Genomic DNA, 26,106 nt, shown 5'->3' with positions numbered 1-26,106 from the left:
CAATCCTGCTCCTCGATGATCATTTTAATTGATAACGCTTCCTCACTGATTCCTCAACCAGACGAAAGAGTCTTTGGCTATTTGCCCATCAAAACTCTTTGTATAATTTTAGAATCTCTATTAAATCTCCTCTTAGCCGTCTCTGCTAGGTGGAAATGACTGCAAACGATTTTTTTTTTGACCAGACCCCTATGCCTTTTTTTCCGTACACTACACTGAATCTCAGTAAGATGATATATGGGTGAAATTCGACCTGAACGGAGATACAAAATGGGCGGTATCATAACTGCCGCCAGTTATACGCCTCGCCTGATATCCAGTTCCGTCGATGAACGTGTAACGAATTTCACCCCCCTGTCAAGTTCAATCACTTCTGGTCTTCGACCAAATATGGCCTTTTGAATTAAATTGAATGTTCCATTGTATTATCAATTTCCCAACATTTTATTATTTTTAGGATTGTTTGTTTTATACTCCAGGCTTTGATTGTAAACCAGGAACTGAAATTTCTGTGGTTCCAATGTTCAAACAATTTGGAAAGACTGATCAGTGAAATTCCTAAAGGGACATTCGACAGTGTGCAGAGAATTTCCCAAGTCATACCAGCTTTGGAAGGAAGTACGTATCTGGATGCCGGAAGCCTTGATTGTACTTCCGATCAGGGTGAGTACGTAAAACAACAACAACTTTAGCAAGTACTGAAAGTAGTCATTAGAATGATTCTAAGAAATGGCTTAGGTGTCAGCTGTGGCTCAGTGGTAGCACTCTCGCCTCTGAGTCAGAAGGTTTTGGTTTCACAGTCCCACTCCAGAGACTTGAGCACAAAACCCAGGCTGATACTTCAGTGCAGTGCTGAGGGAGTGCTACATTGTTTGGAGGTGCCGTCTTTTGGATGAGACGTTAAAGAGAGGCCCGTCTGCCCTCTCAGGTGGACGTAAAGATCCCATGGCACTATTATGAAGAAGAGCAGGGGAGTATTTATCCCTCAACCAACACCTAAAATCTCGTCATCATCTCATTGTTGTTTGTGGGAGCTTGCTGTGCGAAAATTGGCTGCTGCGTTTCCTACATTACAACAGTGACTGCACTTCAAAAAGTACTTCATTGGCTGTAAAGCACTTTGGGGTGTCCTGAGGTCGTGAAAGGCGCTATAGAAATGCAAGTCGTTTGTTTTTTTTTACACGGTAGATAGCAATTATATTTTAAAATAACTGAATGCAGTTAATTAAGTTTTAATTGCTTGGTGCCTAGCATGTCGGAAACCTCCAAACTTATTAAAATGTAAATTATGAATTGAAAGTGAGTTTTTTTTCTCTCTTAGATAATCTATCTCAGGAAAATGAAAGCTAAAATGGATATGGAGACCAGGATAGCGATATCATCGTCTTTCCAGAATGAATAATAACCCCGTATAATACAATTAAATGCTATGCCTTCCTTGAATAAAACATCTCTGTATATACAGGCTGGACTTACCGAATCTCCTACTTCTAGACTAATAGACCTCTGTTCCAATCTACAGTAACTATTGATGCACCTTCAAACAATACAGGGGGCACAGTTTTCCCCAGGTACTTTAGGTGCTAAAGAGCCTCGGAGGTGGCCAAAATGGGGTCTTAAGTTGCAATGCCAGTTTAGCCCACATTTAGCACAAGACGCCATTTTGGTAAAGGAGTTAAAGCGGGCGCTAGGAACAGCCACCCGGAGGATCATTAATGGGCTGATTGACAATTAAATTGCCTCAATAAAGAGGCTGCATGTCATTTTGCGGACTAGCGCAGCAATTAATGACCCCTCCTAACAGCGACCAACTAAACAGGAGTAAAGAAGTCGTTGATGAGGATTGCGAGCGCTGCTTAAAGCCATGCTCAGCACTTACTGTTCACTTGCTGCTGCAGATTGACTGATTACACTGCGTTTGAAGAGGACTTTTGATACACATCAGGAGACTTTCTGGGACACTTTGTCAAGACTTCGCCAACACTCAATCAACATTTTTCCCGGATTTTCTCTCACATGACTGCACACATGTAGCCCTGTGAGCCCCTCATTTAAACTCAGAGGTGTTCAGGAACAGGAAGAAATTCCATTTCTCCCATTGTGCAGCTTGTCTGCGACCACCAGCAGCGCAACATGCTATCCAGGGAGCTGCCACAATGTGCTTATAATGAGACAGTCGTCTGTCCCACCGATCTTTGAGCCCCAACACAATGTGTATGACTGGTTACTAGGTGAGAAGGGATACCCTCTGATACCACAGCTCATCACTTTCCTGAGAAACCCCAGACACCAGCTGAGCACTCACACAATGAGAGCCACTCAGCCACCAGAAATACCATTGAACAGACCATTGGGGTCCTCAGGCAGAGCTTTAGATGCCTTGGCCGGTCAGGAGATGCCCTGCAGTACTCGGCCGAAAAGGTCTCCAAACTCGTGGTGACTTGCTGGAAGCTCCACAATCTGGCGATTGTTACCACCAGCAATTGTGCTGGAGGGTCAAGCTCAGGAGCCACAAGAGGAGGAGGAGGAAGAGGAGGAGGACCAGGGGGAGCACCAGAGGGCTCCAGGTAGGTGGCCTGCACCTGGGAGCGACGCGCGCCACCATCTAACTGAAGAATGCTTTTGGGAGACCGCCTCCACCATCAGACTTCGAGCACTGGTGCCACATGCCTGACCTTCCTCGACTGAAGTCGATCATCTGCACTCAATCTTTTCAACCCCTTCCCCATGAAGGACACAATAAAAAAGATCACCAATTCCACCTCTACACAATTACCATAATCACTCTTTATCTAGAGCAAAAACAAGCAATGAAAACATGAGACAACCAGCAGCATTTACAAATATGAAGCTATTGACACTGGTGCAAACCCTCAGGGGCTGTGGTATAAGAGCTCTTGCCTGCACTGGGGCTTCTACAAAGTGTAACCCCAGTGGCAGCAGCAGGCGAGGTGGAGGCTGCTGAGAATCTGAAGAGGGCGGTTCAGATGACCTCCTGGGACACCCTCGAGAGGCTGTGGGCCGTGATGGCCCGGCCTCAGACTGCACCATCTCAGCATGGGCTTGAGCAGTCTGGGCCGCCTGACTGACAAACAGGCTACTGCAAGGACAATGGTGGAGTGGTGGGGGAGGGAGCAGGAATGCTGGCATCTGAAGAGAGGCCAGTGGGATCCTGCTCCATGATTCTCACACCATTACCTTGGGCGTCTGGTCAGCCAGTCCAGTGATCTGCTGGAGGACAGATCTCTGGGCAGCTGAGACACTCTGCAAGCCCCTTTCAGTCAACGAGCCCAGAGCCACCATGGCAGCTGTCTGAGCTTCCATTGCAGCACTTTGCCATTCCATGGAAGATGCTAGTCATGCAATGGAAGCTGTTTGCTGTTCCATGGAAGCTGCAATGACTGCAGTGGAAGCTGCGACCTCAGTCATCAGAGGCTGTATGATGTTGGGCTCTACAGGTCAGTGGTGGAATTGACCAGCCTATCCACGCTGGAGAGGATGGGTTCCAGGCTCTGTGTCAAGCCCCGGGCCAAGCTGGAGGTGGACTCCTCCATCCCCCTAGCCACGACCCACAGGCTTTCAGGCAGGTTGTCCATTGCTCCAAGCATTTGGTGTGTGTCTGACCCATCAGCCTTCTTAAGCTTGGCTGTGCGAGGTCCTCATCTGACTCCTCTATAGCAGAACTAGTTTGTGACCTTCCCGCCCTCCCCCCGCAACCCGGCAAGGTGGCACCTGTAGTGTCCCTTCCACCCAGTGTGGCTGTTGCCCACTAGTGCCTGCACCGTGCGACTATAAGGATCCATGTTCTACCCTAGCCTCTAAGTTACGTGTGGTGTCAATCTCTGAGCTGGTGCCTGTGGCAGTGGTTGCGACTGATGCAGTGCCATCTTCCTCACTCTCCCCCTCTTCCTCCAGTGGGGGGTTGCGAGGTGGATCTTCCTCCTCTTCCAGTTCCTCCGGGGAGCGAGGTGGGTCTTGCCCCTCTTCCAGTTCCTCCGGGGAGCGAGGAGGATCTTCCTCCTCTTCCAGTTCCTCCGGGGAGCGAGGAGGATCTTCCTCCTCTTCCAGTTCCTCCGGGGAGCGAGGAGGATCTTGCTCCTCTTCCAGTTCCTCCGGGGAGCGAGGTGGATCTTGCTCCTCTTCCAGTTGCTCCGGGGAGCGAGGAGGATCTTGCTCCTCTTCCAGTTCCTCCGGGGAGCGAGGAGGATCTTCCTCCTCTTCCAGTTCCTCCGGGGAGTGAGGAGGATCTTGCTCCTCTTCCAGTTCCTCCGGGGAGCGAGGTGGATCTTGCTCCTCTTCCAGTTCCTCCGGGTTGCGAGGTGGCTCTTGCTCCTCTTCCAGTTCCTCCGGGGAGCGAGGTGGCTCTTCCTCCTCTTCCAGTTCCTCCGGGGAGCGAGGAGGATCTTGCTCCTCTTCCAGTTCCTCCGGGGAGCGAGGTGGGTCTTCCTCCTCTTCCAGTTCCTCCGGGGAGCGAGGAGGATCTTCCTCCTCTTCCAGTTCCTCCGGGGAGCGAGGAGGGTCTGGCTCCTCTTCCAGTTCCTCCGGGGAGCGAGGAGGGTCTTCCTCTTCTTCCAGTTCCTCCGGGGAGTGAGGAGGGTCTTCCTCCTCTTCCAGTTCCTCCGGGGAGCGAGGAGGGTCTTCCTCCTCTTCCAGTTCCTCCGGGGAGCGAGGAGGGTCTTGCTCCTCTTCCAGTTCCTCCGGGGAGCGAGGTGGGTCTTCCTCCTCTTCCAGTTCCTCTGGGTTGCGAGGTGGCTCTTGCTCCTCTTCCAGTTCCTCCGGGGAGCGAGGTGGATCTTCCTCCTCTTCCAGTTCCTCCGGGGAGCGAGGAGGGTCTTGCTCCTCTTCCAGTTCCTCCGGGGAGTGAGGAGGGTCTTCCTCCTCTTCCAGTTCCTCCGGGGAGTGAGGTGGATCTTGCTCCTCTTCCAGTTCCTCCGGGGAGCGAGGTGGGTCTTCCTCCTCTTCCAGTTCCTCCGGGGAGCGAGGAGGGTCTTGCTCCTCTTCCAGTTCCTCCTGGGAGCGAGGTGGGTCTTCCTCCTCTTCCAGTTCCTCTGGGTTGCGAGGTGGCTCTTGCTCCTCTTCCAGTTCCTCCGGGGAGCGAGGTGGATCTTCCTCCTCTTCCAGTTCCTCCGGGGAGCGAGGAGGGTCTTGCTCCTCTTCCAGTTTCTCCGGGGAGCGAAGAGGGTCTTCCTCCTCTTCCAGTTCCTCCGGGGAGCGAGGTGGATCTTGCTCCTCTTCCAGTTCCTCCGGGGAGCGAGGTGGGTCTTCCTCCTCTTCCAGTTCCTCCGGGGAGCGAGGTGGGTCTTGCTCCTCTTCCAGTTCCTCCGGGGAGCGAGGAGGATCTTGCTCCTCTTCCAGTTCCTCCGGGGAGAGAGGTGGGTCTTGCTCCTCTTCCAGTTCCTCCGGGGAACGAGGTGGGTCTTGCTCCTCTTCCAGTTCCTCCGGGGAGCGAGGAGGGTCTTCCTCCTCTTCCAGTTCCTCCGGGGAGCGAGGAGGGTCTTGCTCCTCTTCCAGTTCCTCCGGGGAGTGAGGAGGGCCTTGCTCCTCTTCCAGTTCCTCCGGGGAGTGAGGAGGGTCTTGCTCCTCTTCCAGTTCCTCCGGGGAGCGAGGTGGGTCTTGCTCCTCTTCCAGTTCCTCCGGGGAGCGAGGAGGATCTTGCTCCTCTTCCAGTTCCTCCGGGGAGCGAGGTGGGTCTTGCTCCTCTTCCAGTTCCTCCGGGGAGCGAGGTGGGTCTTGCTCCTCTTCCAGTTCCTCCGGGGAGCGAGGAGGGTCTTCCTCCTCTTCCAGTTCCTCCGGGGAGCGAGGAGGGTCTTGCTCCTCTTCCAGTTCCTCCGGGGAGTGAGGAGGGTCTTGCTCCTCTTCCAGTTCCTCCGGGGAGTGAGGAGGGTCTTGCTCCTCTTCCAGTTCCTCCGGGGAGCGAGGAGGGTCTTGCTCCTCTTCCAGTTCCTCCGGGGAGTGAGGAGGGTCTTGCTCCTCTTCCAGTTCCTCCGGGGAGTGAGGAGGATCTTGCTCCTCTTCCAGTTCCTCCGGGGAGCGAGGTGGATCTTGCTCCTCTTCCAGTTCCTCCGGGGAGCGAGGAGTATCTTGTTCCTCTTCCAGTTCCTCCGGGGAGCGAGGTGGGTCTTGTTCCTCTTCCAGTTCCTCCGGGGAGCGAGGAGGATCTTACTCCTCTTCCAGTTTCTCCGGGGAGTGAGGAGGATCTTGCTCCTCTTCCAGTTCCTCCGGGGAGCGAGGTGGATGTTGCTCCTCTTCCAGTTCCTTCGGGGAGCGAGGAGGGTCTTGCTCCTCTTCCAGTTCCTCCGGGGAGCGAGGAGGATCTTGCTCCTCTTCCAGTTCCTCCGGGGAGCGAGGTGGATGTTGCTCCTCTTCCAGTTCCTCTGGGGGCGAGGAGGATCTTGCTCCTCTTCCAGTTCCTTCGGGGAGCGAGGAGGGTCTTGCTCCTGCGAGCCTGCAATGATAAAGCTGGAGGGTGTGGGTGCAGCGTGTGCAGCCGCTATAGGAGGATGTGTGTGACGAGTGAGGATTGGTTTGGGGATTAGGGATCAGGAATAGTTGTGGATATGTCAGGAAGCTGGAGTGCCCACATACCTCTGGGCGATATGTCCCGTGCTTTGCCTGTGGCCATGACATCTGCCAATCTCCTCCCGATTACCACCAGCACTGCCTCCTCACGGGGAGTGATCTCATGGAGGCGTATTTCCCCTCCCCTTGTCAGGTCCTGCTGGCGCCTGTTATGAGCTATCTTGTCCTGGAAGAGAAAGAGTGGTGATTGTGGATGAGTGTATTGGCAGGTGTGTTTGTGTGTGTGTGTGATCCCTCACATGGTCAAAGAGCTGTGAGATGTGTCTGAGGTGTGAGTAGTGCCTGTGAAGGATGCAATACTGTGGGTTGTGTGAATGTCAGTGTATAGTCAGATGGTGGATGCAGTGTTTTGAGGTTGTGATGCTGGTGGTTGTGCAGTTATTGAGAAGAGGTTTGTAAGATGGGATCTTACCTTGACCACTCGTGTCAAGTCATTACATTTCTTGCAGCATTGGAACCATTTCTTAGGGCAAGGCTCCTGGCTGTCACCTCCCGGGTGAACTCCTCCCATCAGCTGCCTCTGTGGCCTCCTTCCCTCCCGTGGGTAGAGGCTGTCCCTCCTCCGCTGCACCTCCTCCACCAGGACTTCCAGTGTCACGTCCCGAGAACCTGGGCATCCTCTGTCTAGGACCCTGAGACATCCTTCCACGTTTACCTCTCTCCCAGCCCGCGCACTCCACACCCTCAGTGAAGTGGGTGACTGCAGGCTGCATAAACAGCTCCAGTGTCTAATCAGCGCTCGAGTGTGAAACCTGCAGGAGTCGGTTTCAGCGCCTACAGGCACGATTAAATCATGCTAATCATCGAATGGACTGAAAATTGTGGCTAAATCCAGACTTTCAAACAGGCGATTCTTATTAGCACAGCACCCATTCAGTGCCTGTTTTCACCCTTTGGCCAAAATAACACCCTGGATCTTATCCATAAACATAGAATCATATAGCACAGAAGGAGGCCATTCGGCCCATCTTGTCTGTGCCGGCTCTTTGAAAGAGCTCTCCAATTAGTCCCACTCCCGTGCTCTTTGCCCAGAGACATGCAAATTTTTCCTTTCCAAGTAGTTATCCAATTCCCTTTTGAAAGTTATATTGAATCTGCTTCCACCACTCTTTCAGGCAGCGCATTCCCGATCACAACTAGCTGCAGAAATGTTTCCCCTCATGTCCCCTCTGGTTCTATTGCACCCTGTAGCTCTATGCGCTGGCCAATATAAAACCTCTCCATCATCTACAAGGCACAAGTATGGAGTGTGATGGAATACTCTCCACTTGCCTGGATGAGTGCAGCTCCAACAACACTCAAGAAGCTCGACACCATCCAGGATGAAGCAGCCCGCTTGATTGGCACCCCATCCACCACCTTAAACATTCACTCCCTGCACCACCGGTGCACCGTGGCTGCAGTGTGTACCATCACAAGATGCACTGCAGCAACTCGCCAAGGCTTCTTTGGCAGCACCTCCCAAACCCTCGACCTCTCCACCTAGAAGGATAAGGGCAGCAGGCGCATGGGAACACCACCACCTCCAAGTTCCCCTCCAAGCCACACACCATCCTGCCTTAGACAATAGGGGTGGAGTATAAATGTGGCCTTACCAGCATTGCTCACATATTGAGAATTAATGATCAACCTCATACCTCATGCAAAAGACCACTGTTCACTTATGAAACCGGACAGGGAATGCTGACAGTCAATTAAAGAAACAAAACAACCCAAAACAAATTGGAAGCCCAAAGTGCTTTACAGCGAATGAAATACCCTTATCTGAGGAAGGATGTCCTTATCTGAGGAAGGATGTTCTTGCCATGGAAGGAGTTCAGCGAAGATTCACCAGGCTGATACCTGGGATGGCAGGAATGACGTATGAGGAGAGATTGGGTCGATTGGGCTTGTACTCGCTGGAGTTTAGAAGAGGGGATCTCATTGAAACTTATAAAATTCTGACAGGGCTGGACAGACTAGATGCAGGAAGGATGTTCCCGATGGTCGGGGAGTCCAGAACCAGGGGTCACAGTCTAAGGATAAGGGGTAGGCCATTTAGGACAGAAATGAGGAATTTCTTTACCCAGAGAGTGGTGAACCTGTGGAATTCTTTACCACAGAAGGCAGTAGAGGCTAATACATTAAATATATTCAAGAAGGAGTTGGATATATTTCTTAAGGCTAAAGGGATCAAGGGGTATGGGGAGAAAGCAGGTTCTGAATTTGGATGATCAGCCATGATCGCATTGAATGGCGGAGCAGGCTCGAGGGGCCGAATGGCCTACTCCTGCTCCTATCTTCTATGTTTCTATGTTTTTGAAGTGTTGTCATGTAGGAAACACAGTAGTTAATGTGCTCACAGCAATGAGTGAAATGACCAGATTACCTGTTTTGGTTGAGGAGTAAATACTAGTTAAGACATCAGGAGAACTGCTCTTCTTTGAATAGTGACATGGGATCTTTTATGTCCACCTGAGAGGGCAGATGGAACCTTGATTTAATGTCACACCTGACAGTACACTGGAGTGTCACCTAGATTATGTGCTCAAGTCTCTGGCATTGGGGCTTGAACCCGTGATCTTCTAACTCAGAAGCGAGCGTATTACTGACTGAGCCAAGGCTAACACCTTACACTGGGAGACATTTGATGCAAGTTCTACCATGTTCGAATCTCATTCGCATCGATGTAAGATGTCCAACAGGGCTCGCCGCACAATGATCAGCAGCAGGACCCCTGGCTGCGATGTTCTGTTTACTAAGTAACCCCAAGGTCAGTTGTGCAAACCAACTCCTAACCAGGTACCGGCTGAGAACTGAATCTGAGACTTTCCATTTTGAGGGAGAGAGTTCCTGCAGCATCGAGAATTGTTTTTATTACCCAGTGTATAATCCTCATTTCATTACCAATTATTTTTTCTTTTACTGTATCCTGTGCTCTACTTTATCCCATTCATTTATTACTTCCCAATTCATTACTGATTACTTTTAATGTAAACCCTGTCTCTAGACAACAGCCCTGTCAAAGGTAACATTATTCGATCCCATCACTGGATGAAAGTTTCACCGAGAACTCCATAAAACTGCTCCTTTTGCTCCCAGCCCATTGTATAATTGCCCTGCTGATTCCTCCTTCCTTACAGTTATCATCGTGACGATTGGGATCCTGTCTCGGGGAAGTGGGATACTCTCCAAATGTCTCACTCACTACCTGGTGGCCATGGCAGTGGCGGATCTACTGGTCATTCTTATTGATCTGATATTGTTATGTGCTGAACACCCCAGTGTGTAATATCCACACCGCCTTGCTCTCTGCAGCCACAGACTGCTCTGTCTAGTTCATGGCCAATTTCATCTTTGATCGATTGGCAGCCATTTGTTGCCAGAAGCTGAGTACAAAATATTGCACCGATTATATTGATTATGGGGACTGTTCTGTTTGAAGAACACATTCTGGTACTTTTGGTGTCCAACTTGATATTTGCTTTACAATAATCCTGGGTTTGTGACATAGAAGTTCTCATCCTCCAGTTCAAATCCTTCCATGGCCTTGCCGCTCCCTATCTCTGTAACCTTCTCCAGCCCTATAACCCTCCGAAAACACTGTGTTTCTCCAATTCTCGCCTCTTGTGCATCCCCGATTACTTTCATTGCACCATTGGCAGCCGTGCCTTCAGCTGCCTAGACCCTGAGCTCTGGAATTCCCGCCTCTTTACATCTCACTCCTCCTTTATGACACTTTTTAAAACCTACCTCTTTGACCAGGCTTTTGGTCACCTGTCCTAATATCTCCTATGTGGTTCGGTCTCAAATTCTGCCAATTACCTTAACTCTGTATCCTTTGGCTACCAACCCTCCCGCCAGTTTAAACAGTTTCTCCTTATTTACTCTATCCAAACCCCTCATGTTCTCTCAGGACCATTCAACATCTTATAACATGACTAGGGTCCTTACTTTCAGAATCCAACAGTATACAATTTTGGAATTTATCCTTTATTTTCGGATCTGGCCCCTTTCAAGGAGAAATAGTTCTCAAAGGGGCCTTCATTGCCACTCTGTGTGGGTTGAGTCATGCCTGAATTTGCTTGAGGTCCTGTAATCTAGTATAGTAGAGGTACTTTAAACCCTGTGAAGTACCGTCTCCTTGAAGCCCTCGTGCTGCTCATAGCACCATAAGTTTACTGTTCACAAGGCTTCTTCGGCAGCACCTCCCAAACCCACAACCTCTCCCACCTAGAAGGACAAGAGCAGCAGGCACATGGGAACACCATCACCTCCAAGTTTCCCTTCAAGTCACACACCATCCTGACTTGGAAATATATCACCATGCCTTCATCGTCACTGGGTCAAAATCCTGGAATTCCCTCCCTAACAGCACTGTGGGAGTACCTTCACCACACGGACTGCAGCGGTTTAGAAAGTGGCTCACCACCACCTTTTCAAGGGCAATTAGGGATGGGCAATAAATGCTGGCCTTGCCAGTGATGGACACATCTCGAGGATGAATAAATAGCAAATAATGTCAAAACATTTCACATAGACGCAAATTAAACATATTGAAACAGCAGTGTCGTATTTATTAGTTTGTGATATAAAGAGTGTTGGGTGAAGTGAATAAGTTTGTGCAGCATTAATTGTGTCATCTGTGGCTCAGTTGGTAGCACACTCACTTCTGAGTCAGACGGTTGTGGGTTCAAGTCCCATTCCAGAGACTTTTGAGCACAAAAATCTAGGCTGACACTCCAGTGCAGTACTGAGGGAGCGCTGCACTGTCAAAGGTGCCATCTTTTGAATGAGACGTTAAACCTAGGCCCTCTCTGCACTCTCAGGTGGATGTAAACGATCCCATGGCACTATTTAGAAGCAAGAGCTGGGAGGGTTTCCTGGCCAATATTTATCCCTCAACATCACTAAAACAGATTATCTGGTCATTATTGTGGTGTATGTAACCTGTTCCACCTTAAGAGAACTACCTTAAGAGATGTACTACTTTCTCTTGGCTGCTGTATACTGTAATACCGGTGGTGACCACACCGGTATATAAGGTTGTGTAGGGATTTGCTGGGCAGTTCAGCCCTGACCTCCGAATAGTAAAGACCTGTTAAAGTTATTCTTGTGGTCTGTGTCCAGTGATTTATAATAAGCATAACTGGGACACACAGACTTAACAGTGGCGACGAGTCCGATCTTACCCTGCGGCAGTTTTACATCCAAGGCAGCTTCGTCCTCAGAATGGGCGTCGAGAAGAGGCATCCGCCCTCATCATCCTGCTGAGCACCATCGCATGGGAGGCATCGAGAGCCCGGGTTAAAAAGAAAAATTCTGACCATGAAGCCCTCCATCAGCGACAGGCAGTGATCATCCCTTCTACCACGGTGGTGGGTAAGCCAATCAGCGACACGAGCAGCAAGTCGGCCGCATTGACTGTGGAGTGGGGGAGGGAAAACGGAGGAAAAAGGGCGGAGAACTCGACCACGGCCGGTGAAAAGGGCTGGGCTGCAATCAAGGCCAAGAGGCGCAGCGACTGGGGCAGCTTAAGGCATGAGAGCCGTGGAGAACTCAAACGCAGCCGGTGTAAAGGAGCGGGCTGCATGCGGGGCTGAGAGGCGCAACAGCAGGGGAAGCGTGAATGCCCACGGGAACCGCGGGGGAGTAAAAGCAGCGTCGGGGAATTGAGAACCGCTGGGGAGGCGAGAACGGCAGCAACACGGCAATCGCCATTGCAGCCAGCGGGGGAAGAAGACGAGTGTGGGAAAGACCGCCAAGCACGGGAAGCCACCATTTTAGTAGGCGGGGGAAGAAGACAAGCACGGGAAGCCGCCATTTTGAGAAAAAGAAAAATTTAAAAACTTGCAAGGATGCCTAAACATGGGAACATTAATACCTTTGATAGCGATATCGAAGATTGGACCACGTATGTAGAACGCATGGAAGTTTATTGTAAAGCAAATAAGGTGCCAGATGATGAGAAAGCACTAACCTTATTAAGCTCAATGGGTGCGAAGACATACGGGCTATTGAAGCACCTTCTGTCACCAGATAAACCGACGGATCAGACTTTCGCGAATATTGTTACTGTCCTGAAAAATCATTTAAACCCCACGCCGCTGATGATAGCGGAACGATTTAAATTTTACAGAAGAATGCAGCTGAAAGACGAAAGCAACGCTGAATTTTTAATTGAACTGCGTAAGCTATCAAAGTACTGTCAGTTTGGAACAGGACTAGCAGATGCGCTGAGAGATAAATTTGTGTGTGGATTGTTAAAAGAAGGAACACAAAAGCGACTGCTTGAGGAGAATGATCTTACGCTTGATAAAGCTGTCACTATTGCAGCATCGCACGAAGCCGCAGCGAGAGGCACTGCGGAAATGCAGCTACGGTCACTGGAACTCAGCACCAATCAAATGGTCTTGGGTACAATAAAATGTTATCGTTGTGGAAAGACAACGCACGATCAGAACCAGTGCTGGTTCAAAAATCAGGAATGCAGAAAATGTGGCAGGCTTGGTCACATAGCTAAAGTATGCCGGTCAGGAAAGAAGACCAGCAACAAAAAGTCACCGCAGGAAAAGTACAGAAAGGTACACAAGGTGACAGAGAACAGTTCGAACGAACAGAAGTCAAATTCAGACTCCAGCAGTAATGAACTGGGTAGTCTAAGAGTACACAATGTTGGTAATGAAGCAGACCTCCAAACAATCTGGGTCACACTTCAGATAGCAGGAGTCCAAGTGAAGATGGAATTGGACACTGGATCGGCATTGACGGTCATGAATAAGCAAGATTACAAAAGGTTATTCCCACATATTCCCCTACGGGATACGGAGATTGTATTGAAAACATACACGGGCCAAAGAGTATACCTCATCGGGAAGATAGAGGTAAAGGTGGTCCACAAGGGCAAAGAAAGCCGAGGAATGGACTTATATGTGCTACCTGAGGGAGGTCCACCACTACTGGGACGGGAGTGGATTAGGAAAATAAATATGGACTGGCATTCCTTAAAAGCACTAACGGTAGATTCCGGTAAAAAAGATGTCAAACCTAAACGATTGTCCAGAATATTGGACGATGCTAAAGAGGTGTTCCAACAGGGACTGGGAACACTGAGAGGAATTACGGCAAACATCAAGGTTGAAGAACATGCAAACCCGAAATTTTTCAAAGCCAGACCGGTACCTTATGCGATACGACCTGCTGTGGAAGCTGAGCTGGAAGGGCTAGAACGTTCAGGAGTGCTGTCTAAGGTAGACTGGAGTGAGTGGGCCACGCCCATTGTTCCCGTCATGAAGCGTTCATCGAGCAACAAGCCGGGGGAACCGGGGAAGGTTCGCATCTGTGGAGATTTCAAGATCACTGTTAATCCGGTGCTTCACACGGTGCAGTATCCACTTCCGCGGATTGAGGATATCTTCGCTTCGTTGTCTGGCGGGAAACACTTCACCAAGATAGACCTGGCACAGGCGTACTTACAGATGGAAGTTGAGGAAGAGTCACGCCAATATCTCACGATCAACACGCATAGAGGCTTGTACCGGTATAATAGACTGGTTTTTGGAGTGGCATCGGCTCCAGCAATTTGGCAGAGGGCCATGGAGCAGGTATTACAGGGAATTCCAGGCACACAATGTTACCTGGACGATATTCTGATTACAGGAGATGATGACGAGGAACACCTTGCAAATTTGGAACTGGTGCTCACCAGATTGAAAGAATATGGACTTCGAGTTAATCGCCAGAAATGTGAGTTCTTTCAGAAGAGGATCTCGTACTGTGGTCATGTCATTGACCAGGAGGGGCTTCATAAGTCTCCTGACAAGATCGAAGCTGTTGTGAAGGCTCCCGCTCCGGATAATGTATCCCAGTTGAGGTCGTTCCTAGGGTTGATTAACTATTACCATAAGTTTCTGCCAAATTTATCCATGGTGCTGCACCCGCTGAACGCTCTTTTGCAGAAGGGAGTACCATGGAAGTGGAGCGAGGACTGTAAGAGGGCCTTTCGCAAAAGCAAGGCATTGATCACCTCAGAGGAAGTGTTGGCTCACTTCAACCCAACGCTGCCTATTCGTTTGGCTTGTAATGCTTCTCCATATGGTATTGGGGCAGTACTCTCACACAAGTTGCCAAATGTCCTGGAGAGGCCAGTTGCGTTCGCATCCAGATCATTGACCTCCGCTGAGCGCAACTATGCTCAGATAGATAGGGAGGCTCTCAGCCTTGTGTGGGGAGTAAAGAAGTTTAATCATTACCTGCAGGGCCAAAAGTTTACGCTTCTGACAGACCACCAGCCGTTGGTATCCATTTTTAACCCTAAGAAGGGTGTTTCGGTGATGACAGCACAGAGACTCCAGAGATGGTCCCTTTTCCTAGGGGCACATCAATATCAGATCGAATTCAAAGGTACAAAGCAGCATGGTAATGCTGATGGGCTGTCGCGCCTGCCACTACCTACAGAGGAGGAGGCACCGACGGTTGACCCTGTTGAGTTATTTCACTCGACCATCATCAAATGTTTACCAGTCACCAATGCAAGTATTGAAAGAGAAACCAGGAACGACCCGACACTGTCCCGGGTCTACGAAGTGACAGTGAAGGGATGGCCAGCACATGGTGATCCACTGTTACCGGCATTCTCAGCAAGACGAGAACAGCTGTCCGTCTGTCAAGGAACATTGATGTATGGAACAAGGGTGATTATTCCTCCTAAGTTAAGAGAGAGAGTTCTAAAGGAACTGCATGAAGGTCATCTGAGGGGAGTCAAGATGAAAAGCCTTGCTAGGGCTTATGTGTGGTGGCCGGGTATCGACCAACAGATAGAGGATCTGACGAAAAGCTGCTCAGGGTGCCAAAAAGTGCAAAATGCACCTCCGATTGCACCGCTGCATCCATGGGAATGGCCTTCAACCCCATGGCAACGTGTACATATTGACTTTGCTGGTCCATTCATGGACTCCATGTTTTTAATTGCGGTGGACGCACATTCTAAATGGCCAGAAGTGATTAAGATGACTACCACTACCTCGGAAAAGACGATCGCGGTGCTAAGAACGATATTTGCAAGAAATGGATTGCCAGAACAAATATGTTCAGACAACGGACCACAGTTCGTGTCAGAAGAATTCCAGAAATTCATGAAGAAGAATGGGGTGAAACATTATACCTCTGCCCCATATCATCCGGCTACAAACGGGTTGGCCGAGAGATTTGTACAAACGTTCAAAAAAGCAATAAAGGCCATGAGCGAAGATCAGATCCCACTACAACACAAGGTGGACAAATTCCTACTGGCATATCGAAACGCCACTCATGCAGTGACAAACCAAAGTCCTGCCATGATGTTCTATAACAGGAGGTTGCGGTCCAGGTTGGACTTGTTAAAACCAAATGTGCGGAGGGAAGTTGAAAACAAACAGTTCCAGCATATAAATAACAAGACCACTCGGAGTTTCGAAATAGGACAACTAGTGTTAGCCCGGGACTATAAAAACGAGAAATGGCAATCTGGAACAATTCGGGCCAGACAAGGACCCCTGATGTACACGGTAGATATTGGTGAAAATGTAATACGGCGTCATGCTGACCAACTGGTAGAATCGAGAACAAGGGTCGAACCCATGGTTATGGCAGAGACAACCATGGAAGAAGTTAGTGAACCTGAAGCATCTACCTCAGAAGTGAATGTACCTGATGATGATGTCCAATCCATAAGAGACCAAGTAGATGAGTCACCCCAGCAACGAGAATCAGAGACCCCTGAAAGGCGTTATCCAACTCGAATCAGGAGGCCTCCTCAGAGACTGAATCTTTGAACTGTTTTGCATGAAGTTGGATATATATATGTTAAATGGGGATATAACTGTTAAGCTAAAAAGGGAGGATTGTGGTGTATGTAACCTGTTCCACCTTAAGAGAACTACCTTAAGAGATGTACTACTTTCTCTTGGCTGCTGTATACTGTAATACCGGTGGTGACCACACCGGTATATAAGGTTGTGTAGGGATTTGCTGGGCAGTTCAACCCTGACCTCCGAATAGTAAAGACCTGTTAAAGTTATTCTTGTGGTCTGTGTCCAGTGATTTATAATAAGCATAACTGGGACACACAGACTTAACAATTATCACATTGCTGTTTGTGGGAGCTTGCTGTGAGCAAATTGACTGCTGTGTTTCCTTCATTACAACAGTGACTGCACTTCAAAAAGTACTTTGTTGGATTTGGGATGTCCGGTGGTCGTGAAAGGCGCTATATAAATGCAAGTCTATCCTTTTTCACTGGGTGGGTTTGTTCCTACTATAAGTTAAGGGGTCTCTTTCAATGTGTGGTTTCAGAGGGATCAGCGGTCTGCAGAGTGTGGAATAAATGGATCATAACCTTACAACAAAGTATCAAACCCATTTCTAAAACCAAACAATAGAATATCGGACACTATTGACAATTTAGTTCATGCAACAATTTTACTAACCCTTGCACACTGCTGTCTGCGTTGCTGATAAGTCACGATATCCAGCTATTACTGTAATTCTGTATACCATGTTTAACTCTTTCACTGCTGATATTGTCATTCAGCCTCTTGTCCTGGGCCTGATAACATAGCTTGTTCTCTTGATGTGATTGCAACAGTTCCCTAGTCCCATGAACAGTGCATCCCCACTTGTCACCTGTCACTGCTGGTGGTGCAGTTTAATTAAGATCTGAATGGTCTTTCAGTCTCAGAGACAACCAATGTTAATGATGTTTTTTCCTTCGCATGAAGCACTGATTATAAGAATTATAGGGATGAAATTCAACTACAGTGGGGGTGCAATGGACGGTAATGGATCAGCTGATGGTCTACAACCCGCACGGCTTCCAAACAGCACGGGGTTACGTAATGCCGGCTAATCTGCTAAAGGCCATTTTGCACTCCCAGCCGACTTGAACTTTGCTCCGTGTGTGTTCGCAGGATGTTTAACTTCTGCGGGTATAGTTAATTGTACCATTCTCACAGATAGTTCTCAAATAGGCTATGAAATGTTTGCCAGCATTCACTAATGATTCCGGTCCAGTCCGTTGTCTCACTTTTCACCATCTCCCTCTGCATCAGTGTCGCTGGGAGTTGAGTTCATAGGAAAGGCTGGCGTGTATAATGGACAGCCACTGATATCGCCTGCTTTACCCAAAGTTAAAATTCTCCCACTGTTTTGGGAAGCAAGGGGGAGGATTACATGAGTTATATTTATTTAGGTAGATCCCCTATTTTTGCTGTCAAATAACAATTTATTCCTTGCCTACCTAGCAGGGTTCAGGGGATCGCGCAGTGCAGCCCACACTGGGGATGATTTTAACACTGGGCGATAGTGTAAAATGGCCGATATCAGATCAGCCACCCATTATACAGATTTTCATTTCCATCAATTCAGGGGAAAATCAGGTGGGGTGTATAAAGTGCGACCAATTCGATATCATCTATTTTACACCATCACCAAAAGTTAAAATTACCCTGAAACAGAGGAAACAACACTGAAATTATGTCCCAGATCAACTCAGTCAAGTAATAAGGCCTTGGAGAGGGTGCAAAGGAGAGGTGTAGGATTTCAGTTATGTGGAGAGGTTAGAGAAGCTGGGGTTGTTCTCCTTAGAGCAGTGAAGGTTAAAGGGAGATTTAGGGGTCGATTTACATAGAAGATAGTGTTATGTTCATTAATAAATAGACATTCTTATTATGAACACAGCTAGCTTTTGCTAGTTACTTTATTGAACACGTGGACTTGTACAGCATCTTGTAGAGGCTTCCATCTTGACTGTTGCCTTCTGGGTAGCCTAGCCTCATGGGTAATGTAGTCTTAATATAATATATAGCTGGGTAGTGTAGTCTTATACATACAGCTATATACAGCTCTACGGCTCCACCTAGTGTCCACTATAGAATGACATGTTATTGATCATTACACCCCCCTTTCTTTGAGGTTTAACAAAATCAATATCAATCAACTTTCAAGAAAACAATAAAGATAATATCAGTAACACTTTTGTTAGTGCTCTATAAACATAAACATTTTCAAAACAGTCAACACATTTTCAAAGCTTTACATTGTACTCAAAGATTAAGTCTATCAGGCTTTTTTACTTCACGTGTGGATCTTCTCAACACGGGTAAGTCTGATGTGTCTTCATGAGATTGTTCTGGCGGTGAATGACAAGATGCAGTTGTGGCATTGTCATCAATCTGCTCTTGTATAGATCGAGGTCTCCTTGCGATTTTTGCTTGGAGAGGGTTTCAGTGTTTCCTTCACTCTTCATGCCATAACTCTCAATATAGTCAATGCACTCTCGAAAAACTGCTGGCAGCTGGATCCCATCATACAGCATAGTCCTCTCAGCAGCCTCGGCTAATGGAACACCAAAGATTGGCCTGAGGGAAGAAGAAGTATCCACCGGAACTGCTTCCTGCTCTGGTGCAGGCTTCTTTTTTTTCTTTTTCTCTTTCCACTGCTTAACAACATCTGCTGCGGTTATATCTTTGGACTTTTTCTCCTTGTGTTTTTCCTCTTTGTGCTTTTCTTCCTTTGGCTTCTCTTTGACCTTAAAGTCTTTTTCTTTCTTCTTGGAGAAACTAGGCTTTTTGAAGACATGGATACCCTTTGGCCTTTTTATCCTTGATGGGCTCTCTGCTTCATCACCTGAGTCATCTGGTCTGCTTATGGCACAGTTTATACGGTAGACTCTCTTGACCAGTTCTAAGTCTTCACAAGCTTTGTCACCTAGTATCGAATCAAGTCTTTCAGCCACAACAGAAAACATGAAATGATGCACTTTGTCTTTGACTGTCACTTTAAGTCCATTATAGCTCTTCAGTAGTACTGACTTTTTCTGTATTTTGGGCTTTTCTTTCATATTTTTTATGTCATTCATACTGATTAAGTTTGCTTTTGCCCCAGTGTCCAGTTTCAATGTAACTAATGCTCCATTTATCTGCAGTGGGATCATCCATTTGTCCACTTTTACTGCATTGACTTTATGGTCAGCATTGTCCATTTCTGAGGGCTGCACATTTTCTGTATCTTTTTTGATATCGTCACATGACACCATTCCGACAAAAAATGTCTCACTTAAATCAGTGTCCTCAATTACATTAACTCGTTGCCCTTTCTTAGTTTGTACTTTTGAAAAGCATTGTTTGGCAAAGTGATTCTTTCCATTACACTTTGTGCACATTTTTCCAAACGCTGGGCATTGTCTTAACTGGTGTTTGTAACCACAGCGTTTACAATTAAAAATTTCATCCTCCGATTGCTTTTCATTTCTGTTCTGCCCACGTTTCTTCCCCTTGTAGGACACAGCACCGACAGCAGCATTATCACTCTTTACAATCGCATCATTATTGATTTCACTGAACGTCTTCGCGTGCTTTCGAGCTAGCTCGCTGGCTTGGCATATTTTCACTGCATTTTCCAAATTTAGTTCGGTTTCTCTCAACAGACGTTCCCTGACTTTTTTATCATGAATACCAAACACAATCTGGTCACGAATCATGGATGCTTTGAGCTCAGAGAAATTGCATGTCTGTGCTTTCAGTTTCAGTTCAGTTATAAAGCTATCAAAAGTCTCATTTTGTTGCTGTGTCCGAGAACGGAAGATGTATTTTTCATACGTCTCATTCTTTTTGGGAGAGCAATGTGCATCAAATTTTTTTAGCACATCTTCTAATTTTTCTCCATTCTCCTCTGGATTAAATACAAATGTATTAAATACCTCTATCGCCTGTGGGCCTGCAACCGTAAGCAGCAACGCTATCTTCCTTGCGTCTGGCTTCGTACCGAATCCGATGGCTGCAATGTAGAGTTCGAATTGCTGTTTAAAAGTCTGTCAGTTGTAGTCGATTTTTTCTGTGAGATTCAAACGCTCTGGTGGCTTCAAATTCTCCATGTCGCTTTTCACAATTTTCAGCAGATCTTCACCACCCTGGTACCATGTTATGTTCATTAATAAATAGACATTCTTATTATGAACACAGCTAGCTTTTGCTAGTTACTTTATTGAACACATGTGGACTTGTACAGCAACTTGTAGAGGCTTCCATCTTGACTGTTGCCTTCTGGGTAGCCTAGCCTCATGGGTAATTGTAGTGTATGTGCCTTTAAGAGCCCCAGGTGTGCTGTAATGCCGGTAATGGCCACTCGGGCTATATAAGCCTGTATATTGTGTATATCCATTAGAACCCCCGCAGACTTTGCTTAGTAAACACCTATGAAACAACTCCTGTCTTCAGTGTCTTTATCAACACACGGACATTACAGTGGCGACGAAGTGGAAACGGACTTACCTGCAATTCGGCAGCACCTCCAGGACATCGATTCCTCGGGCGTCCAGAAGACTCAAGAAAGTGAGAGAAGCTGTGGTTTCACCAGCTGGCCAAGCTGGTGGCAGGTACTGCGCTAATCCTTCCTGGGTGTCAGGCTGGGGCTCCAGTGGCTGGCTCTACAGCTGAGACAGGCAGCGAAATCGGAGGCAAGCAATAACGGACTGGGAGGGAGCACTCGGGAGACAGCCGGCGCGGCAAGCAGGTCAGCGTTCAGACCTGCAGAAAAAGTCCGGCGGGAACGAGTCTCCAACTGTAAACAAATAAAAATTTAAAAAAAACAAAGAACGGAAACCGCGGGAAACAGCGTTGTCATCGGCAGCAGCGGCGGGAAAGCACGGGAAGCGCCATATCTTTGCTGCTGAAAAGAAAGAAAAGCGTGGGAAGTGCCATATCTTTTCTGAAATGCCTAAGTCTGGCAATATTGATGCTTTTGATAGCGAAGTAGAGGATTGGACCACATACATGGAAAGAGTAGAGGTATATTGCACTGCAAATGGAATAGAAGATGAAAAAAAAGCTTCAGTACTGCTGAACCTAATGGGCGCAAAGGCATACGGGCTGTTACAAAATTTAATCACTCCAGCCAAACCAAAGGACAAGAATTTTAAAGAAATTGTTGATACCCTGCAGGAGCACTTAAACCCAACACCGCTGCTGATAGCGGAACGATTCAAATTCTTCAAGAAAAATCAACACAAGAATGAAAGTAACGCTGATTACCTAACCGAATTAAGAAAGCTATCAAAGTACTGCCAATTCGGGGCAGGACTAGCAGATTATCTTCGAGACAAATTCGTTTGCGGTCTCTTAAGTGAAGGAACACAAAAAAGGCTGCTTTCTGAAAAAGATTTAACATTGGACAAAGCTTTCAGTATGGCTGTATCATACGAAGCAGCAGCAAGAGGAGCTGCAGAGATACAACAAAAGACACAGGACTTCGGCACCCATGAAATGACACAGGATTTCGAAAGATGTTATCGCTGCAGCAGATCCACCCATAACCAGAAGGACTGCTGGTTCAAGGACAAAGCATGCAGGCAATGCGGAAAGATTGGACACATTGCACGGGTATGCCGATCTGGACAAAATAAATCCACAGACAGAAAAAAAAAATCAATAAAGGAAAGTACAGGAAGGTACAAATGATGACGGACAGTAGCTCCGAAGACCAGAAGAGCGATAGCGACTCCGAAAACAAGAGACTAAGCTGTCTCAAATTAAATAATGTACTTGCCAAAGATGATTACCAAACCATTTGGGTTACCCTCACGATAGCAGGGTCCCCTGTTAAAATGGAGCTAGATACAGGATCAGCTCTAACCGTAATAAATCGACGGGATTACGAGAGGCTATTTTCACATATACCTCTAAAAGACACCTCCATTATCTTAAAAACATATACGGGGCAGAAAGTATACCCAAAAGGAAAAATAAGGGTGCCTGCTGTATACAACGGCAAAGAAATACAAAAGTTGTATTTATACATTCTACAAGATGGTGGTCCACCGTTGTTGGGACGTGAATGGATCAGAAAGATACGTTTAGACTGGCACTCCATTCAGGCACTAATGGTGACCAGTAAGAAAATAAACAAAGATGACATCATACCTGAACGATTAAAAGACATCGTGGCCAACGCCAAAGAAGTGTTTCAAGAGAAACTAGGAACCTTGAAAGGCATCACCGCCTCAATAAAAGTGGAAGATGCAGCAATTCCCAAATTTTTTAAGGCAAGACCGGTGCCATACGCAATTCGTCCAGCAGTCGAGGCAGAGCTGGAGATTTTTGAAAAGGCAGGCGTATTATCCAAAATAGATTAGAGCGAGTGGGCAACACCCATCGTTCCAGTCATGAAAAAAGCATTGAATAATGATAAATCTGAAGAACAGAGAAAAATTCGCATCTGTGGAGACTTCAAGGTGACTGTAAACCCGGTCCTTCACACAGTACAGTATCCTCTTCCGAGAACAGAAGATATTTTCGCCTCACTATCCGGAGGGAAACGTTTCACCAAAATTGACTTGGCACAGGCATATCTACAGATGGAGGTTGAGGCGGCCTCTAAAAAATATCTCACGATAAACACACACAAAGGCCTGTACCAGTACAATCGACTGGTTTTTGGAGTAGCATCAGCTCCAGCTATCTGGCAAAGAGCTATGGAGCAAGTCCTGCAAGGGATTCCGGGGACTCAATGCTACCTAGGCGACATCCTTGTAACAGGAGAAAACGACAACGAGCACCTTGCCAATTTGGAGCAGGTGCTCACTAGGCTGAAAGAACGGGGCCTACGAGCAAATCGCCCCAAGTGCGAATTTTTCCAAAATCAGATATCACATTGTGGCCACATAATTAATAAGGAAGGGTTGCATAAGTCACCTGAAAAAATTGAAGCGGTCATAAAAGCCCCAGCACCTGAAAATGCTTCACAATTAAGGTCATTCCTGGGATTAATAAATTACTATCATAAATTTTTACCGAACTTATCAACTCTTCTACACCCTCTTAATGAACTTCTACAAACAGGAGTGATTTGGAAATGGAACAAAGACTGTAAACGTGCCTTCCATAAATGCAAAGACTTAATCACATCCGAAGAAGTTTTGGCTCATTACAACCCATCACTACCAATCAGACTAGCGTGCGATGCATCCCCTTACGGCGTAGGAGCGGTATTATCCCATAAATTCCCTGTTGGCTCAGAACGGCCGATAGCTTTTGCGTCACGCTCATTAAACTCAGCTGAGCGTAACTATGCCCAAATCGACAGGGAAGCACTCAGCCTGGTATGGGGAGTGAAGAAATTCAACCATTACCTACATGGACAAAAATTTACCTTGTTGACTGACCATCAACCCCTCATCTCCATATTCAACCCTAAAAAGGGTGTTCCCATTATGACAGCGCAAAGGCTACAGAGGTGGTTCCTTTTTCTAGGGGCACACCAATACAACATAGAATACAAAGGAACAAAACAGCATGGGAATGCTGACGGTTTATCATGCCTACCGTTGCCAATGGTAGAAGAGGCACCTACAGTAGACCCAGTAGAGATGTTCCACTCTACCATAGTGGAATGTCTACCAGTAACAAATTCTGCCATTGAAAGGGAGACGAGAAATGACCCGACTCTCTCACGGGTCTATGATTTAACAGTGAAGGGATGGCCAGCACATGGCGAACCACTGTTGCCAGCATTCTCGCAAAGAAGAGAACAGCTGTCAGTGTGCCGAGGAACCTTGATGTGTGGATCCAGAGTGGTGATTCCACCCAAACTCCAGGATAAAGTGCTAAAGGAGCTTCACGAGGGGCATCTGGGTGGAGTGAAAATGAAGAACCTAGCTAGGGCGTTTGTATGGTGGCCAGGTATCGATGGAGACATCGAAGAAATGACCAAGAGCTGCCTAGGATGCCAGAAGGTCCAAAACGCTCCACCACAAGCCCCTCTACATCCATGGGAGTGGCCCTCATCCCCCTGGCAAAGGGTGCACATCGACTTTGCTAGTCCATTTATGGACTCAATGTTCTTAATCGCGGTTGATGCACACTTCAAGTGGCCGGAGGTAATAAAGATGTCCTCCACCACCATGGAAAAAACCATCACAGTATTAAGGACCATATTTGCCAGGAATGGGCTGCCAGAACAGATATGTTCTGATAATGGACCGCAATTTGTGTCCGAAGAATTCAGGAAGTTCTTAAAAATCAATGGGGTTAAGCACTACACGTCTGCCCCATACCATCCCGCCACCAATGGATTGGCTGAAAGGTTTGTCCAGACCTTCAAGAAGGCCATAAAGGCCATGGGTAATGAAGACATAAAACTTCAGCACAAGGTGGATAACTTCTTATTCGCATACAGGAATGCAACACATATGGTTACCAACCAAACTCCCGCCATGATGTTCTTCAATAGAAACCTAAGATGCCGGCTGGATTTGGTCAAGCCCAACATCAGAAGGGACGTGGAGAACCAGCAATTTCAAGGCATGAATGAAAGGCCAACTACAACCTTCCAGATAGGTCAACAAGTTTTGGCCCAGGACTACCGTACCGAGAAATGGCAGCCTGGAACTATCTGCACACGACTAGGACCACTGATGTATACCGTGGACATCGGAGAAAGCATAATAAGGCGCCATGCTGACCAAATCATAAAGTCATCTGAAAAGGGACAACCTACACCACAACTCTATACGTCTAACGATGAAGTAGAGATACCCATATCTACCTCCGATCCGGTGATACTGGAACCCGATGAACCTGACACTGGCATTCAAGCTGAATCAGCCTTGCCAAAAGAACCTACAACACTACCAGAAACTATTACACCCCTGAGGCATTATCCAGAAAGAGTCAGGAAGCCTCCTGAGAGACTGACTTATAATTAATTAACTACAGCAATGTGTATATTATTTTTCTTATAACATGTAATTAATAATTACTTAAAATATGATGTACTGGTTAGCCAAAAGGGGAGGAATTGTAGTGTATGTGCCTTTAAGAGCCCCAGGTGTGCTGTAATGCCGGTAATGGCCACTCGGGCTATATAAGCCTGTATATTGTGTATATCCGTTAGAACCCCCCCCCAGACTTTGCTTAGTAAACGCCTATGAACCAACTCCTGTCTTCAGTGTCTTTATCAACACACGGACACTACAGTAATGTAGTCTTAATATAATATATAGCTGGGTAGTGTAGTCTTATACATACAGCTATATACAGCTCTACAGCTCCACCTAGTGTCCACTATAGAATGACATGCTATTGATCACTACAGATAGGAGCAGGAGTAGTCCATTTGGCCCTTCGAGCCTGCTCCGCCACTCAATGTGATCATGGCTGATCATCCAAATTCAGTACCCTGTCCCTGCCTTCTCTGCATATCCCTTGATCCCTTTAGCTTCAAGAAATATATCCAACTCTTTCTTGAATATATTTAATGAACTGGCCTCCACCGCCCTCTGTGGCAGAGAATTCCACAGGTTCACCACTCTCTGGGTGAAGAAATTCCTCCTCATTTCAGTCCTAAATGGCTTACCCCTTATCCTTAGACTATGGCCCCTGGTTCTGGACTCCCCGGCCATCAGAAACATCCTTTTTGCATCTAGTCTGTCCAGACCTGACAGAATTTTATAGGTTTCGATGAGATCCCCTCTCAATCTTCTAAACTCCAGTGAGTATAAGCCCAATCGACACAATC

The 26,106-nt window shown here is 47.3% G+C and overlaps 1 protein-coding gene across 1 annotated transcript in view; it reads left to right on the top strand.

Moving 5' to 3' along the window:
- LOC147121641 (cobalamin binding intrinsic factor-like) overlaps nt 1-1,603 on the top strand; it is a 38,892-nt gene extending 37,289 nt beyond the window's left edge. Inside the window, exons 6-7 of the mRNA XM_085982058.1 lie at nt 480-663; nt 1,322-1,603. Of these exons, the coding sequence (XP_085838184.1) occupies nt 480-663; nt 1,322-1,350 (213 nt within the window). The 3' untranslated portion in view covers nt 1,351-1,603. The remainder of the gene's footprint in view (nt 1-479; nt 664-1,321) is intronic.
- The last annotated feature ends 24,503 nt before the right edge of the window (nt 1,604-26,106 follow it).

Source organism: Somniosus microcephalus, chromosome 3, assembly GCF_052327205.1.
Source record: "Somniosus microcephalus isolate GS21.2 chromosome 3, FLI_Smic_1.0, whole genome shotgun sequence".
Classification (NCBI taxonomy): domain Eukaryota; kingdom Metazoa; phylum Chordata; class Chondrichthyes; order Squaliformes; family Somniosidae; genus Somniosus; species Somniosus microcephalus.
The sequence above is the reverse complement of the archived record's forward strand: the minus strand, read 5'-3'. Positions and strand labels throughout refer to the sequence as shown.